Here is a 14941-nt window from a genome sequence, read left to right on the forward strand (position 1 = left end):
CAGGGCCACACAGGCGCAGTGGACACCCGCTGCGTGAAGTGAAAGTGAGACGCGGCGTGAGAACGGAAGATCGGTATGTCACAGCGTGGGCACAGGTCGGCTGGCAGAAACCCCAGGTAAGTGAAACTTATTTTTTCATTTCCTTTTTAATTTAGGTGTAGGGACTTTACAGTGTCACAGTTCCATGAAATCCTCAAACGTAGGTGAAAGCAACTGTCATTGGATGAGTTCCTTGTTAAAGCCACACACACACATACAAAAAAAAAGGTTGGGGTGAGCCAACAAATAGCAATGATGTTATGTAATTAGATAATTTACATTCAACATCAGATTAAATAAGAACCAGAATTTGTTATTTTTATTCTAGGTCAAACCAGCGTACAGTCATGGGTCCAAACTATTCGGAATTATCCAGCTCCTTGGGCTGAACTTATTACAGAAAACATCATCCTTTCTGTGCCCTCTGAAGTCATCCGATCGCTGGACGATCCAGAAGCTTTGATGAGTTATTGGGACAAAATCATGGCAGCTATTTCTGATCTTGCTTCCATTCCCAAGAAATTTCCACGTCCAGAAAGATTTGTGGCAGATGTGCAGATCTCAGCAGGTACGCAGTCCTTTCTATTTTGTTTGCATTAAAATGTATACTTATGTACTACTGAAGCAGCATTTTAAATGTTTCTAGAAATACTGCTTACAGTATATATGCAGATATACGGTAAGTACAAGTTGACACTGTCTGACTACCTTTATCTGTAAATTGGGATGATGTAAGCCTTGTGCACAGTAAATGGTTGTAGGCTGCGGCGGCCAGTCAAGGTCACCTCTGCTGCGAATCTAGCATGTTTACGGTGGCCCCCCATCCACCCTGATACTTTGACAAGAGTCTAGGGCAGGCATAACATCTCAACCGATCGCAGGCCTAGGCAATTTTTCTCTCCACCCTGCCTTCTCCATTGTGCGCCATGCTGTCGTCCCTCCTCGCTCTCCATAGCAACAGAATGCATCACTAGCCTGAAGGCTAGTGACCAGTCTGTACAGAATATGTCACCAAACAGTTGTCTGAGAAATCGAGTCCCGATCCCTGCGAGTGGCAGTTATTGTGCTTGCCTCTCTACAGCATGACATGGTGGAATAACATGGCAGTTTTTGTTACAGGTAGAAGAAAAAGGCTATACTTGTTATGTTGAATCAGGGAGGGGACAGGCCATGCTTAATATTTAAAAAAAGAAATCAACAAGTATGGCTTTACTGGCCTCTAGAACAGGTTGAGGCCCAGTTCACACTTGCGTTTAAGTGGCAAATGGATCCACTCACTCCGTTGCCTCTCCATTTAACCACTTCCCGACCGCCTAACGCACAGAGGCGGCCGGGAAGTGGAGCCCTGAAGGACCGGCTCACCCACAGAGGCGGCGGTCCTTCTAAGGGCATGGGCGGAGCAATCGCGTCATCCGTGACGCGATCCTCCGCCGGCTACTGTCACCGCTCGCCCGCCGCAACATCCCGCCGGCTATACGGAAGCGCCGGCGGGATGTTAACCCCGCGATCGCCGCACACAAAGTGTATAATACACTTTGTAATGTTTACAAAGTGTATTATACAGGCTGCCTCCTGCCCTGGTGGTCCCAATGTCCGAGGGACCACCAGGGCAGGCTGCAGCCACCCTAGTCTGCACCCAAGCACACTGATTTCTCCCCCCCCTGCCCCAGATTGCCCACAGCACCCATCAGACCCCCCCCCCTGCCCACCCCCCAGACCCCTGTTTGCACCCAATCACCCCCCTAATCACCCATCAATCACTCCCTGTCACTATCTGTCAACGCTATTTTTTTTTATCCCCCCCCCTTCTCCCTGCCCCCTCCTGATCACACCCCACCCCTCAGATTCTCCCCAGACCCCCCCCCAGACCACCCCCCCCCTGTTTACTGTATGCATCTATCCCCCTAATCACCTGTCAATCACCCGTCATTTACCCGTCAATCACCCCCTGTCACTGCCACCCATCAATCAGCCCCTAACCTGCCCCTTGCGGGCAATCTGATCACCCCCCCACACCAATAGATCGCCCGCAGATCCGACATCAGATCACCTCCCAAATCCATTGTTTACATCTATTCTCTCCTCTAAACACCCACTAATTACCCATCAATCACCCATCAATCACCCCCTATCACCACCTGTCACTTTTACCTATCAGATCAGACCCTAATCTGCCCCTTGCGGGCACCCAATCACCCGCCCACACGCTCAGATTGCCCTCTGACCCCCCCTTATCAATTCACCAGTGCATTAATTACATCTGTTCTTCCCTGTAATAACCCACTGATCACCTGTCAATCACCTGCCAATCACCTATCACCCATCAATCACCCCCTGTCACTGCCACCCATCAATCAGCCCCTAACCTGCCCCTTGCGGGCAATCTGATCACCCACCCACACCATTAGATCGCCCGCAAACCCGCCGTCAGATTACTTCCCAAATGTATCGTTTACATCTGTTATCTTCTCTAAACACCCACTAATTACCCATCAATCACCCCCTATCACCACCTGTCACTGTTACCTATCAGATCAGACCCTAATCTGCCCCTTGCGGGCACCCAATCACCCGCCCACACGCTCAGATTGCCCTCAGACCCCCCCCTTTATCCATTCGCCAGTGCATTAATTACATCTGTCCTTCCCTGTAATAACCCACTGATCACCTGTCAATCACCTGCCAATCACCTATCACCCATCAATCACCCCCTGTCACTGCCACCCAACAATCAGCCCCTAACCTGCCCCTTGCGGGCAATCTGATCACCCACTCACACCAATAGATCGCCCGCAGATCCGACATCAGATCACCACCCAAGCGCAGCGTTTACATCTATTCTCTCCTCTAAACACCCACTAATTACCCATCAATCACCTATCAATCACTCCCTATCACCACCTGTCACTGTTACCTATCAGATCAGACCCTAATCTGCCCCTTGCGGGCACCCAATCACCCGCCTACACGCTCAGATTGCCCTCAGACCCCCCCTTATCAATTCGCCAGTGCAATATTTACATCTGTCCTTCCCTGTAATAACCCACTGATCACCTGTCAATCACCTGCCAATCACCTATCACCCATTAATCACCCCCTGTCACTGCCACCCAACAATCAGCCCCTAACCTGCCCCTTGCGGGCAAACTGATCACCCACCCACACCAATAGATCGCCCGCAGATCCGACATCAGATCACCACCCAAGCGCAGTGTTTCCATCTATTCTCTCCTCTAAACACCCACTAATTACCCATCAATCACCCATCAATCACCCCCTACCACCACCTGTCACTGTTACCCATCAGATCAGACCCTAATCTGCCCCTTGCGGGCACCCAATCGCCCGCCTACACGCTCAGATTGCCCTCAGACCCCCCCTTATCAATTCGCCAGTGCAATATTTACATCTGTTCTCCCCTGTAATAACCCACTGATTACCTGTCAATCACCTATCAATCACCCATCAATCACCCCCTGTCACTGCCACCCATCAATCACCCCCTGTCACTGCCACCCATCAATCACCCGCTGTCACTGCCACCCATCAATCAGCCCCTAACCTGCCCCTTGCGGGCAAACTGATCACCCACCCACACCAATAGATCGCCCGCAGATCCGACATCAGATCACCACCCAAGCGCAGTGTTTCCATCTATTCTCTACCCTAAACACCCACTAATTACCCATCAATCACCCCCTGTCACTGCTACCTATCAGATTAGACCCCTATCTGCCCCTAGGGCACTCAATCACCCGCCCACACCCTCAGAATGCCCTCAGACCCCAGCCCTGATCACCTCGCCAGTGCATTGCTTGCATCTATTCCCCCCTCTAATCACACCTTGAGACACCCATCAATCACCTCCTGTCACCCCCTAGCACACCTACCCATCAGATCAGGCCCCACTTTGCCCCGTGTGGGCTCCTGATCACTCGGCCAAACCCTCAGATCCCCCTCAGACCCCCTTCCGATCACCTCCCCAGTGCATTGATTGCATCTATTTTCCCCTCTAACCACCCCCTGAGACACCCATCAATCACCTCCTGTCACCCCCCTAGCACTCCTATCCATCAGATCAGGCCCAATACAACCTGTCATCTAAAAGGCCACCCTGCTTATGACCGGTTCCACAAAATTCGCCCCCTCATAGACCACCTGTCATCAAAATTTGCAGATGCTTATACCCCTGAACAGTCATTTTGAGACATTTGGTTTCCAGACTACTCACGGTTTTGGGCCTGTAAAATGCCAGGGCGGTATAGGAACCCCACAAGTGACCCCATTTTAGAAAAAAAGACACCCCAAGGTATTCTGTTAGGTGTATGACGAGTTCATAGAAGATTTTATTTTTTGTCAAAAGTTAGCGGAAATTAATTTTTATTGGTTTTTTTTCACAAAGTGTCATTTTTCACTAACTTGTGACAAAAAATAAAATCTTCTATGAACTCGCCATACACCTAACGGAATACCTTGGGGTGTCTTCTTTCTAAAATGGGGTCACTTGTGGGGTTCCTATACTGCCCTGGCATTTTAGGGGCCCTAAACCGCGAGGAGTAGTCTAGAAAACAAATGCTTCAAAATGACCTGTGAATAGGACATTGGGCCCCTTAGCGCACCTAGGCTGCAAAAAAGTGTCACACATGTGGTACCGCCGTACTCAGGAAAAGTAGTATAATGTGTTTTGGGGTGTATTTTTACACATACCCATGCTGGGTGGGAGAAATTTCTATGTAAATGGACAATTGTGTGTAAAAAAATCAAACAATTGTCATTTACAGAGATATTTCTCCCACTTAGCATGGGTATGTGTAAAAATACACCCCAAAACGCATTATACTACTTCTCCTGAGTACGGCGGTACCACATGTGTGGCACTTTTTTACACCCTAAGTACGCTAAGGGGCCCAAAGTCCAATGAGTACCTTTAGGATTTCACAGGTCATTTTGCGACATTTGGTTTCAAGACTACTCCTCACGGTTTAGGGCCCCTAAAATGCCAGGGCAGTATAGGAACCCCACAAATGACCCCATTCTAGAAAGAAGACACCCAAAGGTATTCCGTACGGAGTATGGTGAGTTCATAGAAGATTTTATTTTTTGTCACAAGTTAGCGGAAAATGACACTTTGTGAAAAAAAACTATTAAAATCAATTTCCGCTAACTTGTGACAAAAAAATAAAAACTTCTATGAACTCACCATACTCCTAACGGAATACCTTGGGGTGTCTTCTTTCTAAAATGGGGTCATTAGTGGGGTTCCTATACTGCCCTGGCATTTTAGGGGCCCTAAACCGTGAGGAGTAGTCTTGAAACAAAAATTAGCTGTGAAATCCTAAAGGTACTCATTGGACTTTGGGCCCCTTAGTGCAGTTAGGGTGCAAAAAAGTGCCACACATGTGGTATCGCCGTACTCGGGAGAAGTAGTACAATGTGTTTTGGGGTGTATTTTTACACATACCCATGCTGGGTGGGAGGAATACCTCTGTAAATGACAATCTTTTGATTTTTTTACACACAATTGTCCATTTACAGAGGTATTTCTCCCACCCAGCATGGGTATGTGTAAAAATACACCCCAAAACACATTGTACTACTTCTCCCGAGTATGGCGATACCACATGTGTGGCACTTTTTTGCACCCTAACTGCGCTAAAGGGCCCAAAGTCCAATGAGTACCTTTAGGATTTCACAGGTCATTTTGAGAAATTTCGTTTCAAGACTACTCCTCACGATTTAGGGCCCCTAAAATGCCAGGGCAGTATAGGAACCCCACAAATGACCCCATTTTAGAAAGAAGACACCCCAAGGTATTCCGTTAGGAGTATGGTGAGTTCATAGAAGATTTTATTTTTTGTCAAAAGTTAGCGGAAATTGATTTTAATTGTGTTTTTTCACAAAGTGTCATTTTCCGCTAACTTTTGACAAAAAATAAAATCTTCTATGAACTCACCATACTCCTAACGGAATACCTTGGGGTGTCTTCTTTCTAAAATGGGGTCATTTGTGGGGTTCCTATACTGCCCTGGCATTTTAGGGGCCCTAAACCGTGAGGAGTAGTCTTGAAACGAAATTTCTCAAAATGACCTGTGAAATCCTAAAGGTACTCATTGGACTTTGGGCCCTTTAGCGCAGTTAGGGTGCAAAAAGTGCCACACATGTGGTATCGCCGTACTCAGGAGAAGTAGTATAATGTGTTTTGTGGTGTATTTTTACACATACCCATGCTGAGTGGGAGAAATATCTCTGTAAATGGACAATTGTGTGTAAAAAAAATTAACAAATTGTCATTTACAGAGATATTTCTCCCACCCAGCATGGGTATGTGTAAAAATACACCCCAAAACACATTATACTATTTCTCCTGAGTACGGCAATACCACATGTGTGGCACTTTTTTGCAGCCTAACTGCGCTAAGGGGTCCAAAGTCCAATGAGCACCTTTAGGCTTTACAGGGGTGCTTACAATTTAGCACCCCCCAAAATGTCAGGACAGTAAACACACCCCACAAATGACCCCATTTTGGAAAGTAGACCCTTCAAGGTATTCAGAGAGGGGCATGGTGAGTCCGTGGCAGATTTCATTTTTTTTTGTCGCAAGTTAGAAGAAATGGAAACTTTTTTTTTTTTTTTTTTTCTCACAAAGTGTCATTTTACGCTTACTTGTGACAAAAAATAATATCTTCCATAAACTCACTATGCCTCTCAGTGAATACTTTGGGATGTCTTCTTTCCAAAATGGGATCATTTGGGGGGTATTTATACTATCCTGGAATTCTAGCCCCTCATGAAACATGACAGGGGGTCAGAAAAGTCAGAGATGCTTGAAAATGGGAAAATTCACTTTTTGCACCATAGTTTGTAAACGCTATAACTTTTACCCAAACCAATAAATATACACTGAATGGGTTTTTTTTTATCAAAAACATGTTTGTCCACATTTTTCGCGCTGCATGTATACAGAAATTTTACTTTATTTGAAAAATGTCAGCACAGAAAGTTAAAAAAATCATTTTTTTGCCAAAATTCATGTCTTTTTTGATGAATATAATAAAAAGTAAAAATCGCAGGAGCAATCAAATAGCACCAAAAGAAAGCTTTATTAGTGACAAGAAAAGGAGCCAAAATTCATTTAGGTGGTAGGTTGTATGAGCGAGCAATAAACCGTGAAAGCTGCAGTGGTCTGAATGGAAAAAAAGTGGCCGGTCCTTAAGGGGTAGAAAGCCCTAGGTCCTCAAGTGGTTAAGTTCCGCTGCTTCCGTTCTGTTTACGCACATCCCTCCCAAGTGTATTTTTCTTTTTAGAATGGTCAGTTTCTTCACTAGTGTGAATAAACATTCCGTTTTCTCATTGCCCCCAATGCAGCGTTTCAGCTCTAGTGGTCAGCGTCTGGAAAAATTGGTGCTGCAGGAAACTTCAAACAAATCCGTTTGAACAGACAGATGTGAATGGATCCATAGGTTAACATTAGATCCGTTCCGATCCGTTCCCTTCAGATCCGGGAATGGACCATTTTTGAAGTCTAATGTGCACCAGCCCTAAGCTATTTTTCACTGTAACAGGTACAACCATGTTCCACTCATTATAGCTCTACCTCTACCATCCCCCCATAACAAGTCTACCTATCACTTCCACCCTATAGCCATCCTCTGCACCCCTCACCCCTATTACCTTTTCCTCCATAACAAATGTTCCAATTTCCTTCCCCTGCACCCATGCATAATATATACACCATTTTTTCTCCTCATCACTTGCTTAACTATTTCCTTGTCCGCATATCAAATATGGCCATTTCTGTTCCAGTCCAAAAATAACAAGTATTGCCTTTTCCTTCCCCCTGTAACAAGTACTGCCATGTTATCTCCCCGTGCCATGCTGTAGAGTGGAACAGGGAAGCATATTGGAACAGTGTATACAGTAGTTAATTGGTCTTTCCATGGCTTCTCCCTCACAAGTACTTTCCTATGTTCTGGGAGCTGTTTGGAGATTTTACATAATAGGCACCAGGGCATGGCAATGGGCACAAGAGAGGACTGTCATGATGTCAGGCTTGCCTGTTTAATGACTATAGGTCAGGCTGTATGCCCATATGACTGACCTATAGCTCAGCCCGTAACACCTGCGCAAACTCCTACCTAGTGCAATTCTACAATACCCTGCAGGTAGATGGAGCATACAGACCGACAGATAGTATTCACCAAACCAGCAGTAAGGGCTGGAACCCACAGGAGTGCTTTTGGCAGCGTTTTGGCAGCACTGCGATACGCTAGCAGTTTGCCAAAACGCTGGGCTAATGTTAATGGATGGGGCAACTTCCACAGAAGCGTTTGCGTTTCTCAGAAACGCAAATGCAGGACCTGCAGCATTTTGGGAGCGTTAGCGCTTCAATGTAAAGTATTGAACCGCTAGCGGAAACGCTCAGCAAAACCTAAACTGAGCGGTTTTGCTAGCGTTTTGCGGTTCAGCACACTGTAACAAAATGAAAAATAATTCACAGGACCAATCAGGATAAAAACGCAAAACGCTACGCACCCGCTGGGCAAAAAAATACAATGTTGCAAAACATGACCAAAACCGCACATGAATCCGCTTGCAAACCGCTCAGACAAAACGCTAGCGGTTGCGTTTGGCGTTTGCTGATTTCAGTGGGTTCCAGGCCTTAGAGTAATACAATACACAGTATACTCAGATATATAATCACCTGAGGCCTGGGGTTGGAGGCAGACCAAATGATAGGCAGGGAAGGATAGGCTGTAAGCAGTTTAAACACTTTACAGATAACGTGGTCAATCCAAAAAAAAAAAAAAAAAAAATTGGCCCTAGACTACAGTACTTACACTACATAATATAGACATATGGCAATGGTAGGGATTAGATTGTGAGCTCCTTTGAGGGACAGTTAGTGACAAGATATATATATATACATTGTACAGCGCTGCGTAATATGTCGGCGCTATATAAGTACTAAATAATAATAATAATAATCCAATCTGAAGTCAGTCCAGGCAGAGTTCATGGGAAGTCCAGTAACTTAGCCGAGGTCGGTAACAGGTAATCCAATTAGAGAGCATGGTCAGGAACAAGCAGAGGTCAGCAACAGGAAATCAATCTGGAAATAAGCTTGGTCAAGATACAGGCAAAATCGGCAACAGAGATCAGAACAATGAGTGAGCGCATACCCAGCACAAGCCAAAGCTGAATGCTGTCACGGGCGAAGTCTGGGGGCGCTCACTAAACTTAAATACAAGGACCAACCAATCAGAAGCAACAGAACTTGAAAATAACAAATAGAGAGTGTCAGCTAATCAGCTGACACGCAATACACACACGTGGTCACTGTTTACATCAGCGGAGGGAGCACTGAGAACGTGTCCTCTGCCTGTCCAATGAGGGCTACGCGGCCTCATGCGCCCCAGTGACGTCAGTGGCTTGCCGAGACCCTAAAATCAGAGTCACAGCTCGGGTCTCGGCATTCCGTATCTGACGTGCGTTGGTGGCGCTTACACTAACACTGATCCTGCCGCCTATAGAGCGCATCCTAGTGGCTGTAGCTCTGGCGCTTTGAGTCCACCAGGAGAAAAGCGCAAAGGAAATGTTATTTGTCTAGTCCAGGCATCGGCAAACTTGGCCCTCCAGCTGTTAAGGAACTACAAGTCCCACAATGCATTGCAGGAGTCTGACAGCCACAGTTATGACTCATAAAGGCAAATGCATTGTGGAGTCCCACAATGCAGTTGCCTTTATGCCGGAACAGCTGGAGGGCCGAGTTTGCCCATGCCTGGTCTAGTCTATGCTTTTCTCAAATATACTTCCTTCTGCCACTTTGCAGCTGCAAAAACAACAACAAAAAACTACATGTAAGTGCTATAGTGCACATTGCAAGCAAATGCATGCAGGATCCTATTGCATCACTCATTAGGCAATCGCTTGGGGAGTGCATATCAACTTTCAGCATATGCACAATCATCTCTTGCACTTAACCTGGGTGTTAGTGGCCAATATCTTTGACACTCTGCAAGTGACAGTAATGATCATACATGCTCACTTAGCTTAACTCCCCAAATGAAATGAAATTAAACAGGGAAGTAGCAATTGCTTTAGCACCTTGTACTGCTTGTTCTCAATCAGATTTCAGTAGATGTCTGTTTATCAGAAGTGCTGCACCTGCTAGCTTTGCACTGATCAGTGCCACAGCTATGCTGTGCTCTGCAGGGCCGGCGCTACCATTAAGGCAAAGGAGGCAGCTGCCCCAGGGCCCCAGAGCTTGTAGGGGCCCCCAGTGGCTACAAGAGGGAAACATTTTTTTTCAAATCGGCCTTATAGTTTTTGAGAAAATCGATTTTAAAGTTTCAAAGGAAAAAAAATACACATTTAGAAACCTGCCGACTTTAATGGTTAATAGCAAATCCACCTTAAATGCTAGAAACCCTAAATTTGCAGGATATGTTAAGGAGATCATTAGGAATAAGAGGAAAAAACAATTTTTCAAAAAGACCTTATAGTTTTTGAGAAAATCGATTTTAAAGTTTCGAAAGAAAAAAGTATACTTTTAAATGCGGTAAATGTCACTTTTAGTAGCAAACCTAACGGTAGTGTAATTTTACATGCATCAAAAGAAAGAGCAATACATTTCCTGAAGGGGTTTCCAGGGGGTCCATACGCAGCCGCAGCGCTTTGGCCAGGGATCGCTATACAGCCGCAATATGGCTGTATGAAGATTCCTGGCATTTTTTCCTTTTTTCCCAATTTTTTTTTTTTATGTTTAGAGTTTGGGAATTTTTTTTTTTAAATTATGTGGGGTCCCCCCTCCTGAAACTTTTTAACCCCTTGTCCCCCATGCAGGCTGGGGTAGCCAGAATGTGGAGCTCTGACCGATTGGGGCTTCACACCCTGACCATACCAGCTGCAAAATAGGTCCCTTAATGCCAATTTTTGTTCCGGGGTATATGTTGGGGGGGGGCCCCCAGATTTATTTTGCCCTGGGGCCCCATTGTTGCTTAAACCGGCCCTGGTGCTCTGTCCCTGATACTCCTTCCCTCTACCGATTGATTCAAATTATTGCTATGCCCAACAGCTTTGACTGATAAACTGTCAGAAATTGATCTGAGATTTAGTCTGTGGAAAATGTGTCAAATAAAATATCAGCTAGTGGAGGTTCACCTTTAGTCTTGAGACATTTATGTTTGAACAAGATATGGACTCAGTGTTTCTTGTTTGACAAGGAGGAAGATTGCTAACGGCTAAATGTACGAAGTGTCTAGAAAGGTGGCGATGCTATTCTGTAGTAAAGATGTGATGCCCATTGCATGTTCATTAATAGCATGCCTGACATATTATTCTCTGTAATAAATGCAACGTGTTTCCTATTTGTAATGCAGTGTTATGGGTAGATCCTTCTCTTGTTTAATAACGGCAATTATAAAGATAAATTATTTTGAGCTTACATAACAAGATTTTACAGATAAACTAATGAGAGATCACATTTGGTTTTCAAAACTACCGAAACAACTCTGCCCAATAATTACAATATCAGAATACTTATTTAATATTGTTGATTAGCAGTAGTATCGGGTGCAATTAGATGAATAATTCATGAAAATACAGCAGGTATACCTTGCAGGATTCCTCATTATACATGGAAATGATCCATTTCATTCATCTTATCCACCCAGCAACTTCATTTATGAGCCATTCCTACTTTTAATTTTATGTTAAACAAAATCAATATTCCACCTATAAAGAATTGCTGCATATCTTATCAGGCTATTGTCAATAATACAGGAAGGATTTCTATCTCTGGGAAATGCTAACTAGCTGGCTAAACCCTGTTCAGCAATTGTCAAAGCTTGTCCCGCAGTATTTACTTTTGAAATTCTGTAAGAGCCCCAAACCACTAGCAGCCTTTTCTAAGCACTAGTGATCTGAGAACTCTTGCTAATGCAATGCTAGGAGGGTTTGTATAAAATCACATGGCTCAAGTGTGATCACACTCATAGCATTACATTAGCAAGAGCTTTTCAAATCACAGGTGCTTAGAAATGGCTTGGTCACATACTGCTAATGGGTTCTAGGCTTAAGTACTCATTAGCCCTGCTGCTATTAACAGTCTTCTACTGGGGTTAAAATGGTAAAAGGATTCCCCAAATTATTGCAGTAAATACAATTCACTACTTTTTCCCATAGGTTATAATTTGCTATGAAACAGCCTTTTCTGCCACTGTAGTTGGGTAAATATTTTTTTTTATCATTAGCTTAATAGGTATATGTAACCAAGGGCTTTGTAGCCAATGATGAGCATTTTTTTTGCAGGCAAAATGCACCAATTCACTTGTCTCTAGAGGTGACTTTATTGCCTCTGAATCTGTCTGTCAAACAATCTTCATCCCTATAAAAAAAATGTTTACAGTGGGCTATTTACAATTTACAGTCATCACTGCTGAATCTTCGCCTCCCTATCTCCATGTCTCCTAAGGGATGACAGAAAATTGCCAAGTTCGACTGGTGGCGCTGTAGTATGGCATCCTCGGCTCTTGACTTTTCGGACATTAATACCCCCATCCTTTCAGAACTTATATGAGCCAAAACAAACCCCTGCTTGTACTTGGCGAAATAAACGATTCTGTGAAACTGTAGGGCTAAACAGGATTTATGACATTTTAATGGGTGGTGGGTGTAAAATCTTTCAGCAGCTAAAGAAGCAGGAACAGATACCCAATAGTGAACTATTTTGCTATTAACAAATTACTGTGAACACTTTGTTTCTAAACTTTTGGGAAAGCGTGACTGTCAATTTAGGGGATCACAAAGAATCAATTCAAATTGAACACATATATTTTTCCAGCAACTAAGCAAACTATTCCGACCTATTGGTAGAAACATGCAATTGCAGTGGAAATGGTAGCTACTCAAAGCGGATCGGAGATGAAAAACTAACTATAATAAGTAACTTGTCTATATATCTTATCTAAAGTTTAGATAGTTTACACAGCAAATCTAGCTGCAAACAGCTTCAACAGTTTATGATTATTTATTCCTGTGATACAATGAGAGTGGCCATGTTCTGTTTGTCACATGACACACAGGCAAGCTGCTGTGCATCTCCAGCCCTCAGCCTGTGAAAACTTCACTCCCCTCTCCTCTTTCATCCTCCCCTCTGCCTCTGAAATCTTTTGCTAGTAATCTCCTCCTCCTCCTGCCCAGACTGAGCTCCCATAAGCCCTTGCTACTAAGGCTCAGAGTGCCAAGGCTCTCTGGGGAAGCAGTGGGCATGGCTTGTTTAGTTTATAGGGGATTAGAGTATTAAAACAAAACAAAAAAAGTATTTGGCTTGAGGAATGCCCAATAAACTAAATGAAAGGAACACAATTATGCAGTGAGTAAAAGTTTATCCCGGATCCACTTTAACTGGGACAATACATGTTTTAGAAGAAACCATAAGTTATATAGTTATATTGACCGTCACAGTCCCTAAGTTTGAAGCAATTTGGAACCCCTTGATTGGCAATTTTTATTTTTTTTTGGGGTGGGGGGGAGGGGTGGGGGTGAGACAGAGACTGGTGACCCCATATAAGGATAGCCTTCTAACTGTTGGTGTAGAACAGAACAAAAGCTCCTACCCTCTCCCTTTCTTTTATTCTAAATCTTATTTTTTTTTATTCAGACTTCTTCTGGTTTTTTATTCTCAATAAAAACTCCTTAAAGGGGTTCTTCCGCGAATGAGGAAAAAAATAGAAAGTGGTTTATGCATAAACTATTAAACATCCTTCTAAAATAGTGTAAAAAATTTTTAAAAAATGAATGGTTTCATTAATATAACATGTATTGTAAATAGTGTCTTATGAAGGACTGGGAGGCTAATCCATTTGTTAGGGGTGTTTTTTTTTTTTTACTTTCTTTTACAGCCATAACTGCTGCCTACATAGTTTTCAGTGGTATAACCTACTTCTAGCAGGAATCGCAACCATAACTGCTGCCTACATAGTTTTCAGTGGTATAACCCACTTCTAGCAGGAATCGCAGTTATAACCCTAATAGCTGAGCTCCGCTGAGCTGCTGAATATGTGTTTACATTGTTGCTAGGCAACCAGACCCCGGTGCAGAGACACCCCTAACAAATGGAAAAACACCCCTAACAAATGGATTAGCCTCCCAGCCGTCATCCGTCACTATTTACAATACATGTTATATTGATGAAACCATTCATTTTTTAAAAAAAACTTTACACTATTTTGCAAGGATGTTTAATAGTTTATGCATAAACCACTTTTTATTTTTTTCCTCATTCGTGAAAGAACCCCTTTAAGTCAACCATGCCAGTGACCAAATACTTATAAGTTGAGCATTGGGTGAATAGGCTGTCTGTGAACTCTCCATTAGATAGTTAGATACCTCCAGGGATTCCCTGGAGATACGGAGAACCTGTGTGTAACTGAATTGCAGCCTCTTGTAATACCAGGGGTCTATCGCTCACTTAGTTCATACTTGCCTGTTTGAAATGATCTTTCCAGGTTTGAAAAGTACACAGAGTAAAGTCTATTATTGTAAGCCTACTGTATACTGTTCATGAGTTTGTGTAAGCTGCCGTTTTGTGCAGTATGTGATCAAACTGCACAAGTATTTTGCTACTACTTGTATGGAAAATGCCAAAGGTGGTGATTGCCAATTCCTTTACTCTGTTTAATAAAAACAAATGATTGAAAGTAAAAATGAATACAATTTTACACATCATAAAAAATGACAAATGTGTCATATAACCATGATAACGAGAAAAAATATCTTCAAATGCATTGCAGTGTTCTCCTCAGAATTTTTTTCCAGCCGGGTGGCATGAAAAAGTAGCTGGGTGGGGCGAGATGAGAGAATGTAAGGCAGGTGCTTCTATGCGCAATTCTGCTTACAGCAG

General features: G+C 43.7%; 1 protein-coding gene across 1 annotated transcript in view; it reads left to right on the forward strand.

The window, feature by feature from the left end:
* Positions 1-14941, forward strand: part of TCAF2 (TRPM8 channel associated factor 2) — a 39835-nt gene that overhangs the window by 20891 nt on the left and 4003 nt on the right. The window contains exon 6 of the mRNA XM_068275881.1: positions 368-607. Coding sequence (XP_068131982.1) covers positions 368-607 — 240 coding nt within the window. The remainder of the gene's footprint in view (positions 1-367; positions 608-14941) is intronic.

The sequence above is a fragment of the Hyperolius riggenbachi genome, chromosome 3 (assembly GCF_040937935.1).
Source record: "Hyperolius riggenbachi isolate aHypRig1 chromosome 3, aHypRig1.pri, whole genome shotgun sequence".
NCBI lineage: Eukaryota > Metazoa > Chordata > Amphibia > Anura > Hyperoliidae > Hyperolius > Hyperolius riggenbachi.